Source organism: Cygnus atratus, chromosome 3 (genome assembly GCF_013377495.2).
Source record: "Cygnus atratus isolate AKBS03 ecotype Queensland, Australia chromosome 3, CAtr_DNAZoo_HiC_assembly, whole genome shotgun sequence".
NCBI lineage: Eukaryota > Metazoa > Chordata > Aves > Anseriformes > Anatidae > Cygnus > Cygnus atratus.
Genome location: NC_066364.1, coordinates 107,998,660 through 108,024,582, shown reverse-complemented (window position 1 = coordinate 108,024,582; position 25,923 = coordinate 107,998,660). Strand labels below are relative to the sequence as shown.

Here is a 25,923-nt window from a genome sequence, read left to right as displayed (position 1 = left end):
TTGCTGTCACCTCGTACTGTTCCATAAATGTCCATTTTTTGACCCCAGATGGTGGTCCCCTGGTTGGACCCTTGTGCTGGTGCAGCCATGCTGCTCTCCAGCCATGGATATCACAGGTCGTCTTCCCTCCCTAAGGCTTTTCTTTGAGACGTTCCTTCAGTTTGGGCTGAGACAAATGGATCCCAAGCCTGTCAGCTGCCCAAGGCCTCCTCTTCTCCTGCAGGGGCCCAAGTGGGATGGTGATACCCCGCTCCCCTACACCACGTTCAGCCAGGGCTGTACATGTTCAGCCCGCTGTTTCCAATTAGCTTGGCCAACATCTGTCCTGTCCCCAAGGATACAGAGCTTTTTCATGACATCACTCCCAAAAATACACAACCCCAACCCCCAGGCTTTCTGCACCCTTGGGGTCTGGAGTTTCTCCTAGCTCTGGTGCCTGCCCGTTTAGGCGCCTCGCTGCAGCCTTCCCCTGACCCTCCAGCACCTCCACAGCCTGTCTGGGTAGCAGAGGTAGGAAGGGGATCCTGGGCGTTTCTTGTCCATCGCCGATGAAAGCAGAGCCAACTAGATGGAGTTTATTGGGTCCGGCGTTGATTATCTCTGGTGCTGGAGAGCTCGCAGCTCCTCTGGCGCTGACCCAAACCACCACCACCACGCAGGGGGGATGCCCCGGCAAGGAGCTTCTCCTTTCCAGGAGATGCACGAGATGTGATGGCACGAGTTCCCCTGCCATCCCCAGCCAGGTCTGTCCCCCAGGAACCACGCGGAGGAAAAGAGTCAAGCACGCATTGACAGCAGTGTCTTACAAAAAAAAAAAAAAAGAAAAAAAAAAAGCCTTCTTTATTGAGAGCAGCACATAAAAACCCAACAAAACCCAACCCTTCTTGGCTGCGGTACCCTCCGCTCAAGCAAACAAACTAACCCACTCTAGGCTGCGTTCCAGTAACAGAAATACTATGGTGGGGAGGAGGCAGCGCGCTGGGGGAGGAGGGGAGGGGGGCGCTGCCCCCAGGACTCGTACAAAAAAAAAACAAAAAAACACACAAAAAAAGGCACGGGGTCATGGGGAAAAGGTGGTGGAGCGTCTCCTTCATATGCCAGGCACTTCGTGTTCCTGATGGCGGGCCCGTGCCCACAGGCATGCCTAGCACAGACGGACGGACGGACAGATATGCACGTGGCGAGCGGGGAGGGGAGAGCCTGGTGCCGGAGCCCGGCTCTCGCCGGGTGAGGGGGGGGCCGCGCACCATCCATGCCGGCAGCCCGCAGGCTTTTCGGAGCCACGGAGAGGAGAGGGATAAGGGGGGAGTACACTGGCTTGTGCTTCGAGTCCAGCAGCCGCTGGTGCCGCGCAGCGGGGTCGGGCTCGGCAAGGGGCCGCAGGAGTGCCGGGGGCTCCCCGGGCACCCGCGGGCCCCCCGTCCGCCCCGCCGCGTCCTTCCCCAGCCAGGGGCAGGGTGCTCAGGCTTTGCTGTCGGCCGGGCTGTCCCCGAGGGCGGTGGCGAGCTCGCTGAAGGAGGGTCGGTCCTTGGGGCTGGGCGCCCAGCAGCGCTGCATCAGCTTGGCGAGCCGCGAAGGGCAGCCCTCGGGGTGCGGGAGCTTCGTCTTTCCCGACTGCAGCCCTGGTGTGGGATCACGGGATGGAAAGGTGTTGGGAAGAGGTGTGATCCCCTCCGTGGCAGCACTGTGCTGCCAGGGGGGACACCCTGCTGTCCCCGAGGAAAGGAAGGGGGCAACGATGGCGGCGACAGCGCGAGGCGCCCCGCGTACCTGCTAGGACCTCATCGTCCGCCAGCGGGCTGTACGGCATCTCCCCGTGCGTGAAGACCTCCCACATGAGCACGCCGAAGGACCACACGTCCGACTTGGTGGAGAACTCGTCCTCCAGCACGGCTTCGGGCGGCATCCAGCGCAGCGGGATCCAGGCCTGGCGGAAGTGGTAGTACTCGCTGCGGGCAGGACAGGCGGGCGGTGAGTGAGGTGGGCGCCGTCCCATCCCGGTGCCATCCCCTCCCACCAGCCCCCTCCCCGACCGACCTGTTGTACACGTCCTTGCTGAGGCTCAGGGCCGAGACCTTGACCTGCCGCTGGGCGCTGACCAGGCAGTTCCTGGCCGCCAAGTCCCGGTGCACGAACCTGCCGTTGGAGAGGTGCTCCATGCCCAGCGCCACCTGCGTGCACAGAGACACCTGGCCCCAGAGGGATGCTGGCACCCCCTGCCCTCCCCAGAGCCCCCGGCCCCGCCGCGCTTCTGAGGCCGTGCTCCCACCTTGTGCTTGGTGCTGAGGGGCTGGGGCTTCAGGGACTCGTCCTTGCTCTTGGAGATCCTCAGGAACTGCTTCAGGTCCCCCTAGGAGACAGATGGCAGCTCAGAGGCAGCACCCTCCCGTGCTCATCGGTCCCATCGCTCCCACTGGGAGCACCGTGGAGCCTCTGTTCCTGGGCCATGGTCCTTTTGGTCCTCGCCCTGTAGGGCAAGCTAGTACCTCCCTACGGGCTAAGATCAGGGCAAGCAGGCCTGATGCTTCCAGGAGGTCATTCACACCCCAAAAGGCTTCCTTCCTCTCCCCCCATGCCCACGCTCCCCATAAGAGCAGTCCGCATTTGCAGCCCTTCTGCAGCAGGGGGTCCCACAGCTTCAGGAGGAGGAGGAGGGAAAGGACAAAGCCCGCCCCCCCCCCCCCCCAAGTCTTGCAGGAGAACCCCACTCCTCCGAATTTTGGGAACACCGATAAGCTCAGCCTGGCCTCCCCAAAATCACTGTCCCTATGCCACCAGCCTGGACCACGCCACACCCGCGGGGCTCCATCTCTGCTGTCCCCCCCCCCTCTTGCTTGCTGGCATTGCTGGCAGGGCCCTTACCAAGTCCACGTACTCCAGGACCATGTAGTGGGGCTCGGCCTCGCGGCACAGCCCCAGCAGCCGCACCACGTTGGCGTGGTTCAGCTTGCCAAACATCTCCGCCTCGCGCCTGAAGTCCAGCTGCAGCTGCTCGTCCCGCGTCTGCAGGCTCTTCACCAGGACCAGCGCTTCGCCCTCGCCGTCCTCTGCTCCTTTCGCCTTGGCCAGGAAGACTTCACCGAACTCCCCCCTGCCTGGAAGCGCGGAGCCGCACAGGGGAAGACAGCACGAGTTAGGACAGCAAATTTAGGAAGCCCAGAGGCTGCGGGACCTTCCGAGCCCCAGCCCATCGAGTTTTCTGGCTGGGAGGTTTCAGCCCCGAGTTTCTCGCTGAGAATTGGGATGGGGTGGCCCAGCGTACCCAGGGTAGTGATTGTCTGCAGGTTGGCACGGGGGAAGTGCATCTTGTCAGCGGCGCTGTGCCGCTTGCTGGCCCCAGAGCTGCTGCCCAGGTTGGTCAAGGCCACCTCCTCCTGGATCTCCGCCGTCGTCTGCCCGTTCTGCAGCAAAGCACCACCTGCAGGGGACACGTGTGGCCTCAGCATCCTGCCCGGCTGTGCTGGTAATGTCACACTGGGGATCAGCCCCCTCCAGACCCCTGAGGACCCCATCCTCAGGCTGCCCTCCCTGCAGGCTCACGTCTGGCCCCTTCCCTGCCAGCCCTGCAGCCACCCCTGAAATCAGACGCTGAGCGATGGCGTTGGTCCCAGAGCCAACTGGCCCCATCTGGCCTTGCCCGTCCCACGCCACGCTGACATCCCCGAGGGGTGGCCACATCCCCACTGCCCATTGAGAGAAGTCAGTGGATCAGATGCGTGGGGCAGAGAGGCCCCCGCTCACGGTCTTTTAATGCCCTAGAGACCCACAGGTCCCTCTGGCACTGGCTGCTGCAGCCTGACCCCCCGCTCCTGCGATGCTCGCCTTGGTAATCACCAGATCAGCCTGGAGTTTCTTTTACCACCTGGATTGAAGCACCTTACAATTAACCCCAGCAGACTTTCTGATTAGGAAGCCCGCTACAAATTTCCCCAGCACAAACAGAAGCCAGCGAGCAGGAGAAAACATTGCCTTAAGAAAGCAGCGAGCCCTGCGTTTCCCCTACAAGCTGCCTTGTACAGCAAGACAGCAAACCTGGACTTTTAGTGCGGGTACTGCTCGGATCAGACCTGGCGCTAGGAAGCGAGACTTTCCACGGGCTGATTGTAAGGCGCAGGGCACAGCACCCAGCTAAGGTGATGCGTGTGCAGCATCGCCCTGTGTCACTGCGCACACCCCATTTCAACTAGTCCAGCATCCAGGAAACACCTGGCCGTGCAAAAGAATTTAATCAGAGCATTAAGACCTGACCCAGCTGGAGCTATCCCCGCCAGGAACCACACTGCCCATGATCCCCATCCAAGGGTGTCGTAGGGCAGCACGGGTACGCACACGCTCGCATCGCGTGCGCCCAAGTGAGGTCCCAGCCCTCCAGCACATCTGGCCACGGTGACACGGCTTTGTCACAGGTAGGTTTGGTGCTGAGATGCTATAACTTAAGAGCCACGGCTACCGACAGTTGTCCTCTCACACAGGCTGGAGTAATATTTACAGAGGAGCAGAGTGAAAAACACCATCTGCCCTATAAATCAAAGCTCGGTGCTACTTACGCTCGCCCTGTTTTTATGCTAATTGTCAGCAGCCCAGCGCTTAGAAACTGTTTGACCCTCCACTGTCTGCAGCAGTGACTGATGGTGTCTCAAGACTAGAAGCCCGAAGCCAAGAGGATAATACAAGACCGCTGCGACCGTGCCAAGAAAATGCCGAAGGCTGCAGAGCGAGTACTGTGCTGCTGAGAGACAGCGCCAGCAGGCGGCCACGGCAGGCGCTTCTGAGCACAGACATCGCCGATCTTTCACGGAGCTTTGATCGGACAGACGGTAACAAAGGGACCAGGGAGATGAAGTTTCATTTACACGGCCGGCAGCGCAGGGGGGAACCAAGTGCAGAGTGCCTGCTCTGCCCACCTGCCCGCACCACGTGAGCATCTCCTGGAGAAATTAGCACAGGCTGACACAAATTCAAACGCTCCCATCAGTCCCCACAGCTGCTAACCTCCCCAGATTCCCTCTGTATTCACCCAAAAAAGCAGCACGGTCAGACAGAGGGACACTGAGAACAAGCACTCGTGTTGCAGAGGATGAGGCACACCAAGGACACGACCTTAGAGGGAGACTGACTTGTTAGGAGCGCATCGATCCGTAGGAAATCCATTGCAAGGAACCACTGCAAATCCATAGGGAGGTCAAATCTGGCCGGGTCCTGGGGGCACTGGGAAAGTCAGCTGGTGGCCAGCCGGGGAGCACTCATCCTCAGGTAGGTGCTGAGACACTTCAGGTCGCCCAGCTAAAGAGGGACCGCATCAGAAGTGACAGTGGGGAGTCACTCCACTGGAGCTGAGAGCAAACACAAAGCACTTTTCCAAGTGAGGCCACGGAAGGGCCAAAAAGGAGCAGAGACATCTGGGCAGCTGGGCGAGGGCTACAAGCAAGCCAGGACGCATCTCTCTGACAGCTAAACTGGTTCCAGGTGAAGAGAATAAGAAGGGGTAAAGTCTGGCAGAATAAAAAGAATGTAATAAAGACAGGCCAAAATAAAATAAAAAAAGTGAGGCAACCTGAAAAAGGATTAAAACAAATTATTTCCAAGGAAGAGGATGTTGGCCAGAGTCTGCTGGCAAGAGTGGGCTGCCTGCAGGTTGGCCATGGGAGAGGCTTGCAGAGGTGACACTAGCAGGGCACAAAACGGCAGAGATGTTCCTGCATCTCTGCTCCCAAGACATCCCCCAGCCAGGCTTGTCTTCTGGAGGTTTGGCTCTGCTCATAGTATCGATACAAGAGGGAAAACAGCAGCCAAACCCAGTGGCGATGCTCTGCCACACCTCACAGCTACCCCGACAAGATGAGGACGTGGCTGAGTGCTGGAGAACTGGTGCAGGAGGAGGTGCAGGGAACTAAACGGGGAGCAAAACTCGCTTGCAGCCCATCACTCAGAAGACCTCACTGGGATCAACGATGCAAGGACAAACCTGACATTAGAGAAAGAGCTAAAACAGCTTCTGGAAATGGAAACGATGCTGCGGAGAGCTCATGGGCTCACTGCAGGAGTCATGAGCTTGTGCACAGTGGGGCCCAGCTTGGGTTTTACAGGGTCTTAGGGAACAGCTGTTAAAAAGCAGCTGAGCTGCCACGGGATGGGAAAAAATACCCTCTGATGGACACAAGGTGGTAGGAACCAGCACAGTACATCATATTGCCAACATGGAAGGGGTGCTGCTGCTGGCAGCTGCTTGCCAAAGCCACCAGCTTCACTGGCAGCAAAGGTAGAGGCCAGCTGTGGGCAGCTGCAGAGCGATGCTGAGCACCGCGAGGTGCAGCCGGAGCTGTAAAACGGTGCCTGGGGAAAGCAGCCCCCACGTCCTGCTGTGTCTTCCAGCGTGGGAAGAGGTGCTAGGTGGCAAGGAGGTAGTTCTTCAGGTAACTCGTTATGCTCCAAAGTGCCTTGCTGGAGGACGCTGGAGGTGCTTAAAGCTGATACGGGTTTTGGAGACAACAGGGTGAGCTCCCAGCAGAGTTTGGGAGCGTTCAGCGAAAAGTCTCCCCTGCAGCACCAGGAGCTGCTGAACTGGGGTTTGTAGAGGCTGGCAGAGCACGACTGCTGCATAGGGATACTGCCTTTCCCTTGGCAAAGGGCGTGTGTGACCCCACATAGATAGGGGTGCTGGAAGCAGCAGCACTACTCCTGTTGCAGCAGGCAGGAACGGCCACAACATGGAGCTGGGACGCAGGCTTCGCACCAACTTGCTGGGCTCCCTTCCCCTGCCTACTTCTCACCTGGCAGCAGGTTTCTGCCCCCAGCCACAGCCAAATCCAAGAGCAAGAGACCTTGGGGAGCTCCCTGCTCACCCTCAGCCCCCCCGGCCCAGGGCTATGGGGCTGGTAGGGAAGCCCCCACCCCCGGGGGTACCGGCCTCACCGTTCAGACACTCCATTTCGGGCTCCTCGCCCTCTGGGTGCTTCTTCAGCCTCTTGGCTTTCCTCCGTTTCTTACAGTAGAACATCAGCCCCAGCACGATAATAATGTAGGCGACGGCTGCCCCCACCGAGAGCCCGATGGTCTGGATCATCTTGTAGGGCGTGTGGTTGCTGGGTCCCTCGTCCTCCTCTGCTGCCGGCTTGTCTGTGGGGCAGAGAACAGCGAACCCGTGAGAGCACGGAGGGATTTCCCAAACCCTCTTTGGGAACGTGGCAGGGGAAGGGGAAAAGCCCCAGCAGCAGGGCCCAGAGCTGCTCCAGGGTGGCAGGGGGCCACGTCCCGAGGCTGGGCACCTCCCTCACCTACGACGTAGAGGAAGGCCTCACGGTGCTTGATGTTGCAGCTGTTGCCAGCGATACAGGTGTATTTTCCAGAGTCCTCGGTGGTGACGTCGTAAATGACCAGGGAGCCGTTGGGCATGATCTGGATCCTGCCAACCACACAGAGCCCTTTGCAAACATTGAGAAGGCAGAGGCAGGCGTGGGGCACCCGCAGCCTCGTCTCCCCAGGACAGCTCAGCCTCATATCCCTGCCGTAATCGTCCCAGATCTCAGCGCCCAAGAACAATCAGCTGCAGCTCAGCTGGGGCCAGGAGAGCCCCTGGACGTGGGGACAACTGACCACGTATCCCCCAAATTGGCAACCTGAGACCATGCTGTTGGTACCAGGTGCACACAATGAACCCTGTTCCAGTTCCGAATGGAGGCCGTGTACCTGGGCAGCAGCTTGCTGGGATCCAAAATCTTGTCCTTCCCTTTCCATTGGATGTGCGGCACGGGGTCCCCCTCTGCCTGGCACTGGAACATGGCCGTGTGCCCCTGGTATACTGTTGTGGGCTCTGGCTCCAGCTTGAAGGTGACAAAAACTGGAGGTGGAGAGGATGACACGAAGGCTGTCAGCTCCTGGGAGTGACACCGAGCCCACGTAGGAGAGCAGGGTCAGCACCAGCAGCGTGGCACATCCTCTAGGGCTGTACCCAAGGCACTGGCAAGACAGATGCTTGAGCACCATGGGGAAGAGCTCAGGGTCAGGACAGACGTTTGTCCCTGCAGGGGCATGCCACCCAGGCAGGGACATGCCACCCAGGTGACCCAAGAGAGCAGGGAAGCTTGCTGGGGAGCCCTCACCTGCTACCACGAGCTGCACGGTGGCGCGGATCTCGCCCTGCGGGCTGTTGGAGGCGATGCACGTGTAGTTCCCCGAGTCGCTCCTGCTCACCTTGTGGAAGGACAAGATGCCGGCGTTGTGGCTGACGTGGGACGGCAGGCTGCTCCCATCTGCGGGACGGCAAGGACAGGGATGTGGCAGCCACACGTGCTGCGCTGTGCCACGGGGCGGCTTCCCTGCTCTAGGTGGCCCTGCTTGAGCAGGGGCTTGGACCAGATGGCCTCCAGAGGTCCCAGCGCCAATGGCCAATGTCTGCCATTCTGTGGGAGCTCCTGGGGTCCATGTCGGGGACAGATGTGCCCCAGCCAAGCCCCCCCTCACCTGTTTTAGTCCACTGGATGGTGGGTTTTTCCCGGCCGGTGGCCGAGCAGGACACCGTCACCTCCTTGTTGAACTCCATGCACTGCAGCGGCTGGGGCGGGGGGGTGAACTTCAGCTTCTCTGCAAGAGACAGAGGTGCCCCGTTCGGTGCCCTGGCCACAGGGGGTGCACCGGAGACCCTCCTGCCAGGTGAGAGAGCTCCCTGCAAGGAGAGGGAGCGGAGCGCGTGGCAGCACACCCACCTAGCACGTGCACCCGCGCATAGCCCTCGATGCTGCCCGCCGGCGTGCTGCTCACGCACTTGTACATGGTCCCGTCGTACACCTCCACGTTGTTGATGCGCAGCGTCCCGTTCTCCGAGATCTCGAAGCGTGAGTCCTGAGCAGAGATGGGGGTGTCAACAACACTGTCACCAGCCCTGGAGCTGCAGGAGTGCCACGGGCAGCGTCCCAGCGCAGGGCTGGTGACAGCATTGTTTCCCAGATAGGGGCAGCCCCGCTGAGACCCCCCCAAGAGAACTGCCCCGTCACCACCCAAAAAGCACAAGGCACAGCCAGTCGTGTTCCCGCACCCCAGTGGGACGGAGAGGGTGCCAGGGGCAGCGCCAGGGATGCCAGATCTGGGGGCAAGGTGACAAAGAGCAGCAGCAGGGGAGGACGGAGCCCAGCAGAAGCACCCAGGAGTAGCGGGGACTTGCCCTGTCACCTCACCTCAGAGATGGAGACACCATTGCGGTACCAGGTGACCGTGGGTTTCAGGGAGGCCTTGCTGAGGCAGTGCAGGTATCCCGGCTTGCTCTCCTCCAGCTGGCTGTCCTTGGGCATCTCCACCCACTTGGGTACCGCTAGGCATGGAAGAGAGGGGTTACACGGGGCCACTCAGCACCTTACATCTAGCCTGGGTCGGCAGTTCACAACCAGCCATGAGATGTGCACAACCAGCACCTCCCCAGCTCACCCCGAGCACCCACCCAGCCCTTCCCGATGCTCCCAGCCCTTCTCAGAAAGCCGCCTACTAGCCACAGTGATGCTCAGCTCCTGTTTCTTCTCCCCGGCCTTGTTGGCAGCGTGGCACGTGTAGGTCCCCGCGTCCGCCTCGGTGATGCTGGTGAAAACGAGCTGCTCTGCCTCTTGGTACACCCTGCCGGCAGGGGGGATGCGCTCCTGGTTTCTCTCCCACCAGACCTGGGGCGTGGGCACGCCCCGCGGGGCGGCGCAGGACACGCGGTGCCCCTGGTTCGCCGTCAACACCTTCGGGGAGAAGGGGGCCATTTCTTCGATCTCTGAGAGGAGCGACAGACAGCAGGGCTCAAACAGGGCAGCGTGGCTGTCCCACCTGCATCACCACCCCCCCGGGAGCCGCCAGCACCAGGAGAGAGCACGCAGGGAGTGAGGACGAGCAGTTTCACAGATAAACCAAACACCACTTTGTGTACTGGCCCGCTGCTACGTGGTCCCAAATCTCCAGAGGGACAGGGCAGCTCTGGGACTCGCTGCTCACCCCATCGCCGGCCCCAGGACCTCACCTGCCAGCTGCAAAGTCGCCTTCAGCACCAGAGCTTTCCCCCTCTGCCCACGGCCGACGCACTTGTAGACACCGGTGCTGCGAGCCTTCACCTGGGTGATCAGCAGGGAGCCGTTGGCGAACACGGTGGTCCTGGGCACGCGGGGAGAGGCAGACGTCAGCGGGCGTCTCTGCAGGACGTGGGGCACAGCCGCAGCCCCGAGCTGTCCTACAGGAGCCCACGGAACAAACGGGGAGACCTCTGTGCCAAGCCAAGGCTTCCCAGCGCGGGGGAAGCAGGGTGCAGGAAGAAGAAGGTGGGACACGCGCTTCGTCAAGGAGACATGCTAAGAAAAGTCTCCTCTTTGGAGCAGAGCTGGCTTTCGTGGAAAGAGGCACCCCCAAACAGGCCAGCTGGCACAGCCAGGAAAGGGAAAAGGGGGCACAAGGTGGCGCCCGGGAGCTGCCGGGCCACGGGGCATCTGGCACCCAGGTGGCACCACTCGCCTCGCACGGTCCCGCTGTGCGATCCCTGGCCCCAGGATCACCACTACGGGCACCCCGGCCAGGCTGGGAGATGCCCCGGGCTCTGGGGATCATCGTGCGCAGGCATCTAGGGCTCCCAGCCCCACAGACTCCTCCGGGGACAAACCACTTTCTAAGTCCTACGCAGGGGAAGGCTACACAAAAGCACCAGGGCTCTGCTGAACCCAAGCCAGCCGAGCTGAGAAACCACCGCGGTGGCTGATGCTGAACGCCTGGCCAGGGTTTGGCCCCTCTCGCTCGCTTCTGGAACACGGTGCCCCCTCCCTGTGCCTCCCAGCCCTGCCCACATCACCGGGGTCCCTGTTACTTGGATCTGTTGGTGACGGGGTTGTCCTCAAAGAGCCACTCCTGCGTGGGAGGGGGCACGGCCGCGAACTGGCAGTCAAACATTGCCTCTTCGTTCTTGGTCACGATGAGGTCCTGCGGGACGATCACCGCCTGGGGGAAGCTCTCGTCTGCAACAGCAGAGACCACAGGAGGGTGAGGGAAGCAGGGGTACCCTGGGCTGCTCTTTACACTGGAGGAAACCCAAAAAAGAGCCGGGAGCACGCTGCACGGACACCCTGGCCCTGAAGGAGGCAGATGTGCCAGTGCCAGCGCAACCCTAGTTCCCAAGCCAGAGCTCAGGGAAAGCCCCTTCTGCTTCTGAAAGGACCCGGTAAACGAGCCAAACCCGCGGCTCACCGATGATGTTCAGCGTGAAGTTGTCCTGGCTGCAGACGGAGCCGACGGCGCTGCGGGCGCAGCAGTAGTAGACGCCGTTGTCATCGGGGCTGGCGCTCCGCAGGGTGAGGCTCCGCTCCTTGCTGCTGACGGCGTAGGTGCCGCGGCCGTCGGGGAGCGGGGCGCCATCTCGAAACCACTGCCACGTGGGGCTGCGAGACAGGGGCGAGAGGGTGAGCGGGGCGCGGGGTCGGCGGCAGGGCTCCCTGGCGAGCACGTGTGCGGGGGGCACAGCCCAGAGATGGCCCCCTTTCCCTGGCTCTCCGCTCCCACCGCTGGCCACGACACACACACGAAGCTATGAGACATGCAGCCGAGTGGACGGGACATGATCGGGAAGCGACGGAGAGTGACCGCAGCACACCAAGCAGCGCAGCGACCGGGCTGTCACAGCCCGTCCTTACTGTGCTCCTCGCTACGCGGCTCCGAGGAAGCCGTTTGCCTTCTCCCCCGGTGCTCGGCCGCAGGCTCAATCCTGCCTTTCGCCTTCCCTAGGCTCTACTGCGTCCTCGCAGGAGAGAGGAGGAGAGAGAGACGGAGAGAGAGGGGGAAGAGCGCGCGGCGAAGGCGCGGGGGGACCTCCGGCCGGGTCCCCTCCTCGGGGGGCAACCCTTACCGCGGGTGGCCGTCGACGTGACACCGCAGCACCACGGTGGAGGAAGGCTGGATCTCAGCTGCGCTGGCCGGCTGCTTCAGCACCACGCTGCCCGTCTCGATCCCTGCGGGATTGAAGGGAACGTCAGCCTGGCTGGCTCTGGTAAGTGCCAGCTCAGTAATAAATAACCGGGCACCGGCTTAGAGACACGTAAACCCCCGGAGACAGCGCGGAGCAAAGGGACGCCGCCCTGCAAATGTCCCGCTTTGCCCCGGGCGGCTGTTCCCAGAGGGATGAGACGGGCTCTCAAGGATCTGCGGTGCTCAGGACACGCTTGGTGCAGTAACATCCATACAAACGGGGACGGCAGCATCTCTGACAGCCTTGGGAGCATTAGAAGATGTGGGGGCCTTGAAGGCATGAACGATGTGGTAGCCAGAGAGGAATCATGGAACCATTTAGGTTGGAAAAGACCTTTAAGACCGTCGAGTCTAACCATCAACCTGACACTACCACATCTACCACTAAACCACGTCCCTAAATGCCACAGCCACATCTCTTAAACACCTCCATGGTGGGGACTCCACCACCCGTTCCAATGCCTAACCCCGTTTTCCCCGATTAAATTCTTCCTGATATCCAACCTAAACCTCCTCCGGCACGACTCGAGGCCATTTCCTTGTGTCCTACTTGCCCAGCCTGCGCTGCCTCAATGCCTGACCATCACCCCCCGTACACCGAAGCATTCCCAGCCCCGTGCCGTCCCAAGAGACCCCTCCCCGCACTCACACTTGATGTTGAAGGACGCGTTGGCAGTGCGCGCCTCCTCCCCGCTCAGCGAGTTCCTCGCCACGCACTGGAAGTCCCCAGCATCCCGGTGCCGGTCGACAGCGGCGAACTGGAGGTTGCTGCCTTCCTTGAAGCGCTGCTCCGTGTCCTGGACGGGCAGCCCGTTGTGCAGCCACTCGAACTCCACGTGGGCTGGGTCCTCCACCTCGCAGCGGAGGATGGCGCTGCGGCCGTGCAGGGCGTCCTGCGAGTACGGCTCCTTGGTGAAATGGATCATCGCCCGAGTCCCCACCGCTGCAGGACAGAAAAAGGAGGGCACGTCTAGGGCACGTGGATGTGCAGAGAGGAGTAGGGAAGCACGAGGTGCTCACAGCAGTCTCTAGAGAGCTGAAACTGTGGCATTTTCATGTGGCATCCCCCCACATGGGGACGGGGCTGCCACGAGCCAAGGAGAGCCCCCTGCTCCCAAATGCTGGAGCGCAGGCAGTTTCTCGGGGAACTCAGATGTTTCTTCGAGTTCCTCTTGTCCTGATATTTTAGGATGTGTGTAAGTTCTAACCATGCAGCAGGATCGTACCAGAGAAAAACACCCAGGGACAGTTTCCGGGATTTCCTCAAAGCCTCTCTCCTTGGGGCCAGGTCTCCACCTCACCTGCACATCCTCAGGTATCACCCAGAAAAACTGCTCTGGAGCAAGAACGGCCCCCGGGAGCGAGGGAGCACAGCGCAGAGGGCACAGCATCAACACCCTGTGCCGAGGGCTCAACCCACTTGCGAGGAGAAACCGAAACAAGAAATCGCAGGGGCTGGCCCCAGGGTCCGAGAGCGGCCGTGGGGTGGCTCTGCAGGGCTGGAAGCATCTCTGCCAGGAGGAAGAGAGCCACTTTCCCCCAGCTGCAGCCAGCTGTGCAGCCTGAGCTCGTTTAGCAAAGATACAGGCGAGCTGCCCCGTGCTGCGTTTGCCGGGCGGCGCTGGAAAAGCCCAAGCACCCTGCCTCCACTCAACAAGCCCTGCCTGCGAGCTCGGTGCCTGGGGGACCTGGGGACAGGGCAGCCAGCGCATTCCTCAGCCCTGCTCCTTCCTCAGCCCTGCTCGACGTGGCTGCCCCACAACGTACTCCTAAATCCGGCAGCCGCCTGGCCGCAGGCAGCCGTGCAGGCGCTCTGCTCCGGTTACCAGCTGGCCGCAGAGAGGCGAGCAGACAAAGGGCAATTCAGAGCATGCCGGTCGCTCCAGGCTTCTGCTCCCAGCACCAGGCTCTGCGGGGAAAGAGGCCAGGCCAGGCAGATGCTGAGCATCTTGGAAGCACTCTCCTTTGAGGGACAGAGAGAAAGCGGTCAAAGCGGCGTGCTCCCGGCACTGCAAGGAGTCAGAAAGAATGGGTTCAGAAAGGATTGCGTCCTGCTGCCTCGGCATCCCCCGTGTCCCGCAGGAGAATACCCACGCAGGAGAAGAAACCCTCAACACATGTTTCTGGCCTAAAAGTGTGGCTGCAGAGAGCTTTTTAGGAAAGCTTCGGCCCAGTTAGATAAACACAGCTCAAAGCTCAGCTCACTCGGAAACGCCTGGTGGGGTTTTACCCAGAGGATATCTCATGGAACCACAAAAACTTCCCGGCAAGGCGGCCGAGGAAGGCTGGGGAAGTGTGCAGGGAAGCAGGGCTGGTACCTGCAGGTCCCCAGGGCAGCATTCCCGCACCCCATGGAGCAAATCATCTGCAGGGAGGGGACGGGCACCAGTGGGAAGGAGAGGAGACGAAGATCAGGTCACATCCCGGCTCTGAGAGTGTACATGTGGCAGGGATCTGGATCCGGCACCCTGCACGCACCGAGGTATCCCCCTGCTCAAAATTCATCTCATTTCTTTCAGGAGGCACCTCGCTTCACCTTTCGGGCTGCCCCCAGGACTGCAGCCCCCTCCGAAAGCTCCCCCAAGCCCATCTCTGCTCGAGCTGGGGGCGGCCAGGCGAGCGCATCCCGGCCCCGCCTGACGGGCCTGCATCTTGAAGCAATCCAGAAAGATCATTGTCTCCTTGCCTCACGACATCGCTGGGGAATGCAGCCTCGACCACAAAGCCCTCAGCTGCTGCGCAGCCCCGAGCCCTGCCGTGCCTGCAGCTCACCTACAGCCGCGCCGGGGAAGCAGAGCTGGAAGCAGGCGGCGGTGCCCTGTGGGACGCCCGTGCTCCTCCCCGCCATGGGCCACCCATCCCCGGGCATCTCCTTGATGAGCTAAAAGCTCTTGGCCGAGGACACGAGGGGAAAAGGAAAGGATCCGTTTTCTTTTTATCCGTTTTGTTTTTTTTTTTTTACCCCAAAGAGCTTAGGTTAGCAACCTCTTGAGACACCGCAGCTGACGCAAGGACGTGAGTAATCCCAGAGCTGCTCGCAACCAAACAAGGAGCTGAAGGCACGGGAATAGGAATTGGGAAAGGGCTTCGAGGCTCCCTGGTTTGGGAAGCAAGCCCACGGGGCTTCTGCAGCTTGCAAGCCAGCCCCGCGCCCCAGCCAGGCCGCAGCAGCGCTACGCTTGCTGCCAGGGCTGCTCCGGCCAAGTTCGCCCCGGCTCGGCTCTGCCAGATGTGCGAGCCAGCTCCTCTGGTGCTCGGCATCTGGAACGGCAGATCAGAGGGGTTACAGCTCATCTGGAGCACCCAGGGCAGCAAAACCCGGGGGAAGCCCACCCTATGCTTCTTCCCCCCAAGGGGAGCCGTCCTATTCTTCTTCTCCCGCTGGCAGGAGGGCAGGGGGACAGCTGGCTTTCGGGACTGAAAAAAAAGCCTGAACCACAGGTACCAGGATGCCACGGAAGGAGCTGGGTGCAGAAATCATCATGTCTTGTAGAGGACATGGCCAGCTGGCAGAGGACCTTGATCGCTGGGGAAGGCCCTGGGCACCTTGCAGTGACCACGAAGGGCACTTTCTTGGAGAAGAGGCCAGGGACACAGCTGGGGGAGACGATGACGATGGCCTGAGATGCCCCAGCTCTCACCGCTGACCAAGGTGGGCGGTGAGAGCAGCCCAAATCCATCTCCAGGCTGCAGCCTTTCAGCCTCAGAGTGAATAAGCAGGATTAGGAGACACCTTCACCATGCACGACCAACCCCAAGCAAAACCAGCACCCCAAGCCGCCTGCAGCCCTTCTCTGCCTGCCACCGAGCAAGGACCGCAGGCCAGCGCCTGCTCCGTGTCCTGGCGAGGCTCTGGGCGCGTGCAGGGCCCCGTACAGGCCTCCCATTCACGGTCCAAGCAAGCCATGTGTTTCCTGGCACAGCTCATTATGAACACGCTCCTATAAACGCAGATTTTTGGCATGCCAGGACTGGGAACGGCACACGGGGCAGCTTTTTGTCCCCTCCTGGTCGCAAGCACAGGGCCAGCACGCTTGTTTCCACCAGCTGAGGCTGCAGGAGCAGGCAAAAACAAAAATCATTAATGCTTAATAACACAAGCAAGCCCCTGGCCGGGTGGGTCGGTCCCTGCAGCCATACCAAGCGGCCGCTTGGAGCACGCCTGCCCCGCACACAGCCCACCCCACGGCCCCACAGATCCTGCGGAAACGGCAGCCGAGCCAAACACCCCGCGAGATTTGCATCTCCAAATGATTTCCAGCCAGCACGTTCCTCTCCGCGAGAGGCTCCATTTGAGAAAGCCTCCCGAACGGGTCGAGTTGCAATAAAGCCCTTCTCCCCCGCCAGCCCAGATGGAAATGGTTTGGTGCGGGCGAGGAGCTCTGAGCACGGCAGGTCTGCTCCGAGCGAGCCCGACATCTGGAAAGTCTTTGGGCGCCCATCACGTTAGCCTCTTAAAACCACAGCGTGTCCCACTCTGCTTAAAGGAAAAGCACCGACTCACCCCGTGCCCAGGAAAAAATCATCCCTATGGGAGTCGCCAGCAGGGCTGGAGGGGTGCAAACTGGCCTTCCCAAGAGATGCTCTGCTAGAGAGGCTTTGGCTCCATAAACCTTCCAAGTGGGATTTACTGCTCCAGAGGAGAAGCGACCCAAGTTCAAAGCAGGCACGGAGACAGCCCCATCCTGCAGCAGCTGCAGACATCTGCTCATCCCACAGAACTCGGCCGCTTGGCCTGGGTCCCAGATGGGAACGGCAGAGCTGCTTCGCTCTTTCCTCACCTCCACCCCCGTGTGACAACGCACGACCACGTTTGCAGCAGACTGGGGCCACTGCAGAGCATCACGGACCTCAGCAGGAGCCCCATGGCAGCCACAGGCCCTTGCTTGGGAACGTTGTGGGACCCCAGCACCTCTCCCCGCCAGTCCCTGCAACCACCAAGAAGCCAATCGCACACTTCGAACCGAGTTTTAGAATTATTTAAAACAAAAAATAAGAAAAAGAAAAGCCACAATCACTTAGCGCAATCCCCATTAGCCTCCCCGGTGCCGCTCGGAGAGCTGCAGGGGGTTCTCCCCCCGTGGTTGGGAACCCTCCCTGCCCTGCCAGGGCCCGCACTTGGGAATGGTGAAGCCAAATTTCGGAGTGGTTAAAACAGCAGAACAAAGCCACCGGGGGGTCGGGGACTGTTAATCAGCCGCCTGGCGAGGCAGCGCTTGCTGCACCGCACCGGGGCGCAGCTGGCCCCGGGAAGAGTGCCAGAGCAGGCAGGAGCTGCCCGCACATCCGTGGCAGGAGAAAACCCCAGGATCACCGAGAAAAGGGCTCCAGAGCGTGACCCCGCTTTCCTGTAGGGGGAAGGCCGCAAGCAGGAGCTGGGAACCCTGCTGGCCCCATTAAACCCTCCGCAAGGCCCCGCCAGCCGAAGGCTCCCGCGCAGACATCGCGCCGGCTGGGCTGCCAAGCCCCAGCGAGGAGCACGAATGCTTCGGGGGTGACTCAGCACCGGTGACGGCGCTGGCTGCACCCGCCGGCCCTGCCAACTGACTCTCCCGGGCGTGCTCGGGGCCCTCCAGCAGTTCCCCGGCTCCCTCTGGACGGCTGATTTACGGCCGACGCGTGCTGCCGGCAGCGCGGCAGGTCGGAGGCGCAGCTCTGATCCGCGGGGCCTGAACGCGAGCCATCAGCGAGCCCCGGTGGCCAAGGACAACGGTGTCCTGGCCTGCATAGCGTGGCCAGCAGGACGAGGGAAGTGACCGTCCCCTTGTATGTGGCACTGGTGGGACCGTGCCGTGATCACTGTGCTCAGTTTTGAGCTCCTCGCTACGTGGAAGATGTTGAGATGCTGGAACACATTTAGAGAAGATCAACGAAGCTGGTGAAGGGACTGGGAAACAAGACACATGAGGAGCAGCTGAGGGAACTGGGGCTGCTTAGGCTGGAGAAGAGGAGGCTGAGGGGAGCCCTCATCCCTCCCCACAACCACCTGAAAGGAGGGTGTCAGTCTCTTTTCTCAGGTGACAAGTGAAAGGACATGAGGCGACGGCCTCAGGTTGTGCCAGGGGAGGTTTAGGTTGCACATCAGGAAGAACTTCTTCATGGACAGGGTGGTCAAGCACTGGATGGGTGGCCCAGGGCAGTGCTGAATCCCTGGAGGTATCTAAGGGACGTGTGGACGTGGTTTAGTGATGGGACTTGGTAGGTCAGGCTGACTTGGAGATCTTGAAGGATTCTTCTTGAAGGATTCTTCCCAGCAGGATAATTTTGCGATTCCCCCATCCGATGGAGGCAGAGCTCTCTGGCAGAAACAGCAAGGGTGTTTTGCTTTTCTCCCACAGAAGGAAACACAGCAGGCAGACGCCAAGGAGAGCCAGGACAAGCCCCGTGCTCCCTGCGAGCAGCCTGGAAGCACGACGCCTCCCCAGAATTCAAGCAAAGACATGTGAGAACGCCGAGGTCCTTGCCAAGCAAAACCCACCTGGTGGTGGAGGAGCACCCGGGCGGCACCACAGCGCCAGGCGGGTCCTGCCGGTGCCAGAGCTGGCTCAGGGCTGGGGGAGAGACCCCAAACCAGGCACAGCTCAGCACGGGCTCCAGAAACACCCCCAGGGCAGCAGAGCGAGGAGAGCAGCCGGGGGCTGGCCAGGAGGAGGAGGCACAGCCAAGAACTTGGAGGCTTGCACTGTTCTCAGGGACTCCGAGCCCACCCCTCCAGCCTCCAGGAGGCTGTGGGGAGACGGGGACGACGAGCGAGGCCGTGGGTCCGGCTGGAGGTGAGCGAGCCTCTGGAGCATCCTGCTTCTCCACTTGGGTTCCTGCAGGTTCGACCTGTTTGCTCCCCTCCCCTCGGAAGGGGAGCAGCACTCCTGGGAAAGGCACTCCCGACAGCACGCGCCAGCTTCTCCCAGCCGCCCCAAATTGCCCCGCGCATCCAGCAGGGCTGCAGACGAGCGGAGCTGCCAAAAGGCCATCGGGGAGAGACCTGAAATGGGCCCGCTCCACCGGCTGCGTCGGTGCCTCTCCCACTTGCATGGGCTCACAAGCCTCTCAGGGTGTCACACATCGCCATCCCTCGTCCCGCTGCTGTTCTTCCAGCAAAAAGCATCATCCACAGCTCCCCTGCTCCAGCCATTCCCTGCAGGGCCACAGACTTCATCCCACTCCGTCTCTTCATCGCTGGAAAGCTGACGGGCAGCCCCAGCTCACGGCCACCGGCAGCAGGGAGGGCACAGAAAGGCACAGATCCTTGTTTATTTTCATCAGAGCCACTTCTGAACCTATATTAAAAGCCACAAAAATAGGAGAGCAGCCAGAGCAGCTAGTATTTCCTGTGCTCATGCAATATTAATTAAAAGGTGGCTTCTCTGGGAAACGCTGCTGTATTACCTCTCTGCTAAAAACGGAGACAAGTCGCTGAGTGGGGAAAATGTGCAAGCGGGGCACTTTTGGGAGCACTTTTACAAATCGATAGCTCGGCAGAGCACTCACCGCTGGCAGGCCTAATGCAAAGCCCCAGCGAGAAATGAGAGCGAAGCCCAGGTATAACTGACTCACCGAGACTGATTCGGTGATCGAATCTCCTTGAGAAACAAGTGCTTCTGTCCACAGCAGCAGCACGGCCGATCCCCAGAGCGCCTGGAGAACACGTAACTCTTCCTGGACAGCCACTGACCCACAGCGTGCTGTGGTGGGGCCAGGAGAGGAACCAGGGAGAGGAGGGACGGGAGGCAAAGCTGGAGAAGGAATAGCTGCGCCTGGGCCAGGGCAGCGGGAGAGAGGCAGGACTTGATGCAGCCAAAGGCTACAAGCACACGCGAGGCATGGGGAAAGTCCTCAGGAGCTGACCCAACAGAGAAAAAGCCACGTGTTGCCCCCATAGCTAGACTTTTCCCTCGGATCTCGGCGGATAACATCTGCTTGGAGCTGGCTGGAGGACGCGGAGGTCTCACGGCACTGGGGATGTCTCCCCGTTTTCCAGAGCTCGCGGCAGGCAGGAAGGAGGGAGAGGACCCAAGACAAACAAAGAGCAGCGCGCAGGAAGCTCTGTTTGCTTTGGTCCGCGATGATCTTCAGCTGCTGGAGGAGACTTTGCACGTTGGCCCCCCTCCAAGAGGCAACGGGCTGACGTTCCTCAGCAGCACCAGCTCCTCTCCGCTCCCGGGGACGCTTCGGGCGAGCTGGATGCGCGCAGCCCTGCGAGGCTGCCAGGTTTTATCGCCTCCCGTCACGTCTTTGCTGGGAGAAGGACCAGAAAACCACCACCTTTCCTCCCACCGATGCGGGCACCCGCTTGGTGGCTTCCACGGAGCCAAGGCCACGCCGCAGCAGGGGGGGGAGCGAGGACACGCAGCAGAGCACGCTGCGTGGAGAGCAACAAAGGCACCTGCAAGCTGCGGCTTGTCCCGCCTTTAACCATTTGGAGAGTCGCTGTGTGTTTTGGAATCAAAGGCTTTCTTTGTGCTCCCGAAGAGGCCAGCGAGCAACCCTAATGAGGAAAGTTGTTTATACGAGGGCTTAAGCAACGCGGCGCCCATCTCACGCCAGCAGCACGTTTGACAGCACGGGCAGAAAGCCCACGTTGCCTTCAGCCCTCCCCTGGGCAGCGAGGACGGGGCTCGGCCGCTCTGTGCCGTCGCTCCTGCTTCAGGGCATGGAGGACAGACAGAGTGGGACCGCGGTGACAGTCCCAGGGAACTGTGCCGCCACTCTTTGGGGCAGCCCGAGCTGACTTTATGTCACCCAGGAGCTGACACACAAGTCACTGAGACCCCAGCCCCATCCCGCAGGAGCTCCCCACGCACGCAGCAACCCCCGTCACTTCTTCCCAGCCTGCAACATCTCATTGCCCAGAGCTGGAGGGTTCGTGCACCTGAAAGCTGACGTGCCACCCCGTCTTCCAGACGGCAGCCTGCCCGTACCAGTTTTCCTGCAGAGCCCCGCCGCTGACGTAACCCCCCCCCAGCCCCACAGAGGTCCCAGCCGCCCCGCAACCGCGGCTTCGGCGGAGGCACCCAGGACACGCTCCGGGGCCCTACGTAAGCAAAAGACAAACGCCCCAAAATCAGGAAAATCCTGCTCCGTTCTCACCAGGAGAGAGGTCATCGGCACCCCAATGCCTCGTGACTCCGGTGGGGTCATCGGTTAAAACCTCCTCCCCAGACACACAGCTCGTGTGTCCCCGCTCTGCGAGGGGAGAGGAGCTGGCGGGTGCCCACCGCTGTCACCTTGGATCCGTCTGGTTTTGGTTTCTCCTCTCTCGGGCACCCCGATGCCTCAGCACCCATCTGTTCACCACCGATAGGGAGGTTTTAAGCAGCGACCCGGGCCTTGCCTGGACGCCACCTAATGCTTTACGGGATTAAAACGAGCTCTCAAGATGGGTCCACGCAGGGCGCCTTCACCGAGGGGTCAAAATGGGAGAAGGGAGATTTTGGAGAGCTGAGCAAACCAAAGAGCCTACAAGGAGTACCAAAAGCACCTACCCAGCAGCTGTCCCAAAGCGCCCCGAGACGAGCAGGCTCAGGAGAAGCCCAGCCCCGTGTCCCAGGCTTCCAGAAGCTGCACGCTGCTCCGAGGTGCCCCTCGCCTCTCCTTTTGCCGATGGCACAGCACGCGCTGGTCACCTCTCAAAGGCAGCCTCTTCTCTGAGCAGACAGAGATCGCTTCCCCGAAAAAAGGCAAGGCTTAAATTAAGACTAGGAGTACTGTACGGCTCAGCCTTTTAAGCTCAGGAAAAACATTTTTGTATTAAATCTTCAAAAAAAAAAAAAAATGCTGGCGCACGGAGTGAGGAACGGAGCTGGAGCAGCAGTCAATGAGAAGCACATGCGCTGCAGACCTGGCTGCCAACACAAATTGATGCTTTGAAACAAAGACCACTTGTGTTTGGCTCGAAGATCTTCCCCAGCTACTCGGCGGCGGCTGCGCGGATTGAGAGGAGACACAGGTAAAGACCAGGGGGTGGCACTTGGTGCCGAGCATTTCCCCCGAACAAAGGAACGACCCCAAACGGAGCCCCTGCCTTGGTGGGGCGGCACAGGTTCATCCTCCTCCCGCTGCGGCGTGCCAAGGGAGGAGGAAAGGTGGGACAAACCTTTGGGTAGGACTCCTCGCTCTGAGCTCGGGCGGCATCCCCACCTCACTGCTGCCAAAACCTCACGAGGACGTGGGGAAGGAGTCGCAAAGCACACGCGGAGCCGCGCGAGAAGCCCCAAAACCTGCAGCATCCTCACCTGCTCCCCACCGGGTCTCCGTCGGAGAGCAAACCCTCCCGTGCCCAGCAGTGGGATCGCTTCTTGCAGGCATGCTGGCACACGAGGCACGCTGCAGCAGCGCTTTAACCCCACCGGCGCGAGATAACATCTGCTCCCCCAACAGATGCGAGGCATTTACGAGCGGCAATTGGATGCCACCCCCCAAACATCCTCCAGGCAAGGAGCGGGACGCGGAGCCAGACCACCCAAGGGGCACCCCTGCCGCGCCGATGCCCAGGAACCACCCGGTACCGGCTGTCAAATCGCCCTTTTTTTCCCCCCGAAATGCACTCGTTGATTTCTTCTGTCCCTGTCCCTCTCCCACCTCGAGCACGACCAGCCTTCTCCTGGGGGCGCGCACAGTTTTCACAACCCCCCCCCCCCAGATTTAACATCAAAACCCCGTAGCACCTAACGCCTCACAAAGGAGAGATGCCTCTGTGCCTCGCCGCCCTCCAGGCCTCCCCAAAACCACCCAGCCCACGAGGCCATCGCCCCCGTCCCCGTCTCCTCGGGGTCCGGGCAGACAATCGCACGTCCCCCCAACCTCGGGGGAATTTTCCTACCACCACGGCGGCGGCGACCGCCTCGACAAAGAGCACGTTTGTGCCCGAGCCTGCTGCTAAATGCGCGGTTGTTCCCGGATCCCAAATATCGAGGGCTGTGGAAACACCCACTGCTAACGCGGAATGCTTCGCATTCCAGGTCGGAGAGCCGCGCTCGGGACCGTTCAGGGAGGAAAGAGTGTTTATTCACCGGAGAGAGGTGTAGGGCCGGCTATTTACTTAAGCCCACGTGTACTTGCTGGAGGACAGCTTTGATCTTCGCGGCCCAAGCGGGAGATGAATTGCAACGGAGGGAAGAAAAATATTAGTGTAAAGCTCCCCGAGCAAATACCCGTAGCCGGGCCTCGCGGCCTTCAGATCTCTTTCAAGTGCCCTATCGCCTGGCCCCGCTCTCCCCTCGCCTTTCCTCCCAAACCCTATGCACCATGGAAGAGGCACTGCTGGCCCTCCGGGGCCACGCTCACTGCCCGCCAGGCCTCGAGGCCGGCCGAAGGAGCCCCACAAAGACGCGCGGTCCTGCCGGTGAGAGCACCCATCACGCCGTGGAACCACGGGTGCTCGCCATGGCTGGAACACCTGCCTCCGATCGACCCGAGACCGCGTTTTAGGAGATAGGAGGGCGGTCTGGGATCGATTAGGGGACCGGAGGACGTCCCGAAGCTATGCGGGAGGTGACATCCCTCCCTCTGGTGCCAACTCTTGGTAGTCCAAGAGGCAATGGACCCGCTGCGGGGACAAAGGAGTGCCCACAGCTGTGGGGTCCCCATGCCTCCAGAGCCCCGCTGTGTCAGCAGCTGCACCCCACCGAGGGCACCTCTGGGTCCCGAAGGACACCAGGTGGTTCTGGATATGAGAGCAGCGTTGGCTTCTCGCTGCTTGGCCCCAAAACGTCCCAGAAGTGTGCTGAGCAGCACAGCTTTCCGGACACCGAAGGGATGCTCGCTCGGATCAGCCTCCGCCGTGCTCGGAAGCAGACGGCAGCTTGGGCACGAGGAGCAGAGGTCGCCCACGTCGCGCTGCTGGGGGTTTGTGTCGGACTCTTGAAACCCGAGAGGGATTCCGAGACCTCATCCGGCCATTCCCGTTTTCGGAGGTTTTGCGCTTTAGGCTCACAAGCGGGCGCGGGGAAGGCACCGCCGCGCCGACGTGGGACGCGAAGGCACATCCAGAAGGAAAGAGACATTTGGGGCTTCGGGGCTCGCCAGAAAAGTTGACTCAGCGAATATTTCCCCGCACGCTCCGGCGGCGGCCGAGGGCGCATCTGGCGTCGCCGCCGTTGAGAGGGGGCTCGGCCGGGCAGCCCAAGCGGGAGGAGGAGGAGGAGGAGGAGGAGGCGAAGGGGCCGGGAGGCCCGGAGTACATACGTGGCGCGGGAGGGATGAGCATCCACGGGGAGAGCACGGGGAGGTCGGCGGCCTCCCTGCCTCCAACCCTCCCTCCCTCCCAGCCTCCCTCCCTCCCTCCCTCCCTCCATTCCAGCCTCCTTCCACTCCAGCCTCCCTGCCTCCCAGCCTCTCTCCCTGCCTCCCAGCCTCTCTCCCTGCCTCCCTCCTTCCTTCCCAGCCTCGCTCCTTCTCCCCCAGCCTCGCTCCTTCCCTCCCAGCCTCTCCCCCAGCCTCCCCCCGTCCTCCCGCAGCCCCCAGCCTCCCCCTCCCGCCCCCCCGTCGGCGGGGGCTCCCCGGGGCTCGGCCCGGCCCCGCACTCACCGAGCACCAGCAGCGCCCGCACCGCCGCCATCCTCCGCCCCGTCCCGCACCGCCCCGCGCCGCTCAGCGCGCGCCCCGGCCCCGGGCCATGCCGCCCCACCGGGAGGGGCTTCCGGGGGCGGGGCCGGCGGAGGGAAGTGGGCGGGGCTAGACGGGAGGGGCGGGGCTACACTTGGAGGGGCGTGGCCAAAGGGGGGCGAGGGGGAGGAGGAGAGAAGGAAAGGGCTTCGGTGGTTACTGAAAAGGGGGAAAAAAAAAAAAACACACGCACAAAAAAACAAAAACAGACCAAAAAACACACACGCACACAAAAAATAGACAAAAAAAAAAAAAAGCAGACAAAAAAGACAAAAAAAAAAAACAAAACCAGACAAAAAAACAAAAATGGACAAAAAAAGACAAAAAAAATCAGAAAAAAAAGACAAAACAAAAAAAAAAGAACAAACAAGCTACACAACAAAACCAAAAATACAAACTGCAAAAGGAAAACAAAAAAAAGCTACAAAACAAAGCCAAAAAAATACAAACTACGAGACAAAATCGAAAAAAAAATACAGAAAACAAACTACAAAAATAAATTAAAAAAAACACAATGAAAAAAGCAAAACCAAAGAGCTACAAAAAGCAAAGACAAATGAAAAAATGATAAAAAGTACAAAAATTTAACAATAAAGTACAAAAGAACAAAAGCACAAAAAACAAAAAGCAAATGAAAACGCAACAAAAAATAAAAGTTACAAAAAATTTTTAAAAATCGCAACAATTTAAAACAATCGCAAACGTTTAAAAATTTGCAATCACAAACGCCACATTAAAAAATATCAAAATTTTAAATAATTTTTAAAAAATCAAAAAACGCAAAACAAGTAAAATTTTTTTTTAAGCTACAGAAAAATTAAAAAATATGAAAATGTACAAAAATTACAAAACCCAAAAATTTACGTTACAAAAATATGAAAAATGCAAAAAAAGTACAAAAAATACAAAACCCCAAAATTTTAAATTTCAAAATTGCATAAAATAAATAAATTTTTAAAATAACATAAAAAATACGAATAAAATAAAATAGAAAAATTAAATAAAGGAAATAAAAAGCTACTAGACGTTAAAAAAGTGAAGGAATTCTGCAGAGCTCCCCTCCCACCCCGGGGCTCACCGAGGGGTCCCCCTGAGGGGCCGGTGCCCATCACCGCCCCCCGCAGCCCCACGCCTCCTGGCGCAGGGCTCCCTGCCTCTTGCCCGGCCCCCCGAGCCCCGCATGGAGGCCCACCACCAGCCTCCCCGCACCATCCCTGGGGACGAGGCCGAGACCCGTGCCCGAGACGTGCCGCAGGGCTTTGCCTGTAGCCCAGCCGCCTTCAGAGCGGAACCGCGGCTTCCTGTCACCGGGAGCGGCTCTGGTTGTGGTCGGGACCACACAGGCCTCAGGGG

The 25,923-nt window shown here is 60.2% G+C and overlaps 1 protein-coding gene across 1 annotated transcript; it reads right to left on the bottom strand.

Moving 5' to 3' along the window:
• Nucleotides 1-798: 798 nt before the first annotated feature.
• PTK7 (protein tyrosine kinase 7 (inactive)) lies at nt 799-24,606 on the bottom strand. Its single transcript, XM_035572617.2, has 20 exons — nt 24,493-24,606; nt 12,617-12,910; nt 11,849-11,951; nt 11,194-11,384; nt 10,817-10,964; nt 9,986-10,116; nt 9,476-9,742; nt 9,171-9,304; nt 8,703-8,838; nt 8,461-8,580; nt 8,100-8,249; nt 7,687-7,837; nt 7,275-7,402; nt 6,913-7,116; nt 3,263-3,418; nt 2,863-3,095; nt 2,270-2,350; nt 2,038-2,189; nt 1,771-1,949; nt 799-1,622 (listed from the first exon to the last, which is right to left on the bottom strand). The coding sequence occupies exons 1-20, from the start codon at nt 24,521-24,523 to the stop codon at nt 1,462-1,464; spliced, it is 3,150 nt and encodes a 1,049-aa protein (XP_035428510.1). The 5' UTR covers nt 24,524-24,606; the 3' UTR covers nt 799-1,461.
• Between the last annotated feature and the right edge of the window lie 1,317 nt (nt 24,607-25,923).

Coding starts and splice junctions, on each gene's coding strand:
- PTK7 (XM_035572617.2), bottom strand. CDS start 24,523: ATGGCGGCGGTGCGGGCGCTGCTGGTGCTCG. Junction 7,403..7,686: donor CCCAGCAAGCTGCTGCCCAG/GTACACGGCCTC, acceptor TGTGGTTGGCAG/GATCCAGATCATGCCCAACG. Junction 3,096..3,262: donor GCAGACAATCACTACCCTGG/GTACGCTGGGCC, acceptor CCGCGCTTCCAG/GCAGGGGGGAGTTCGGTGAA.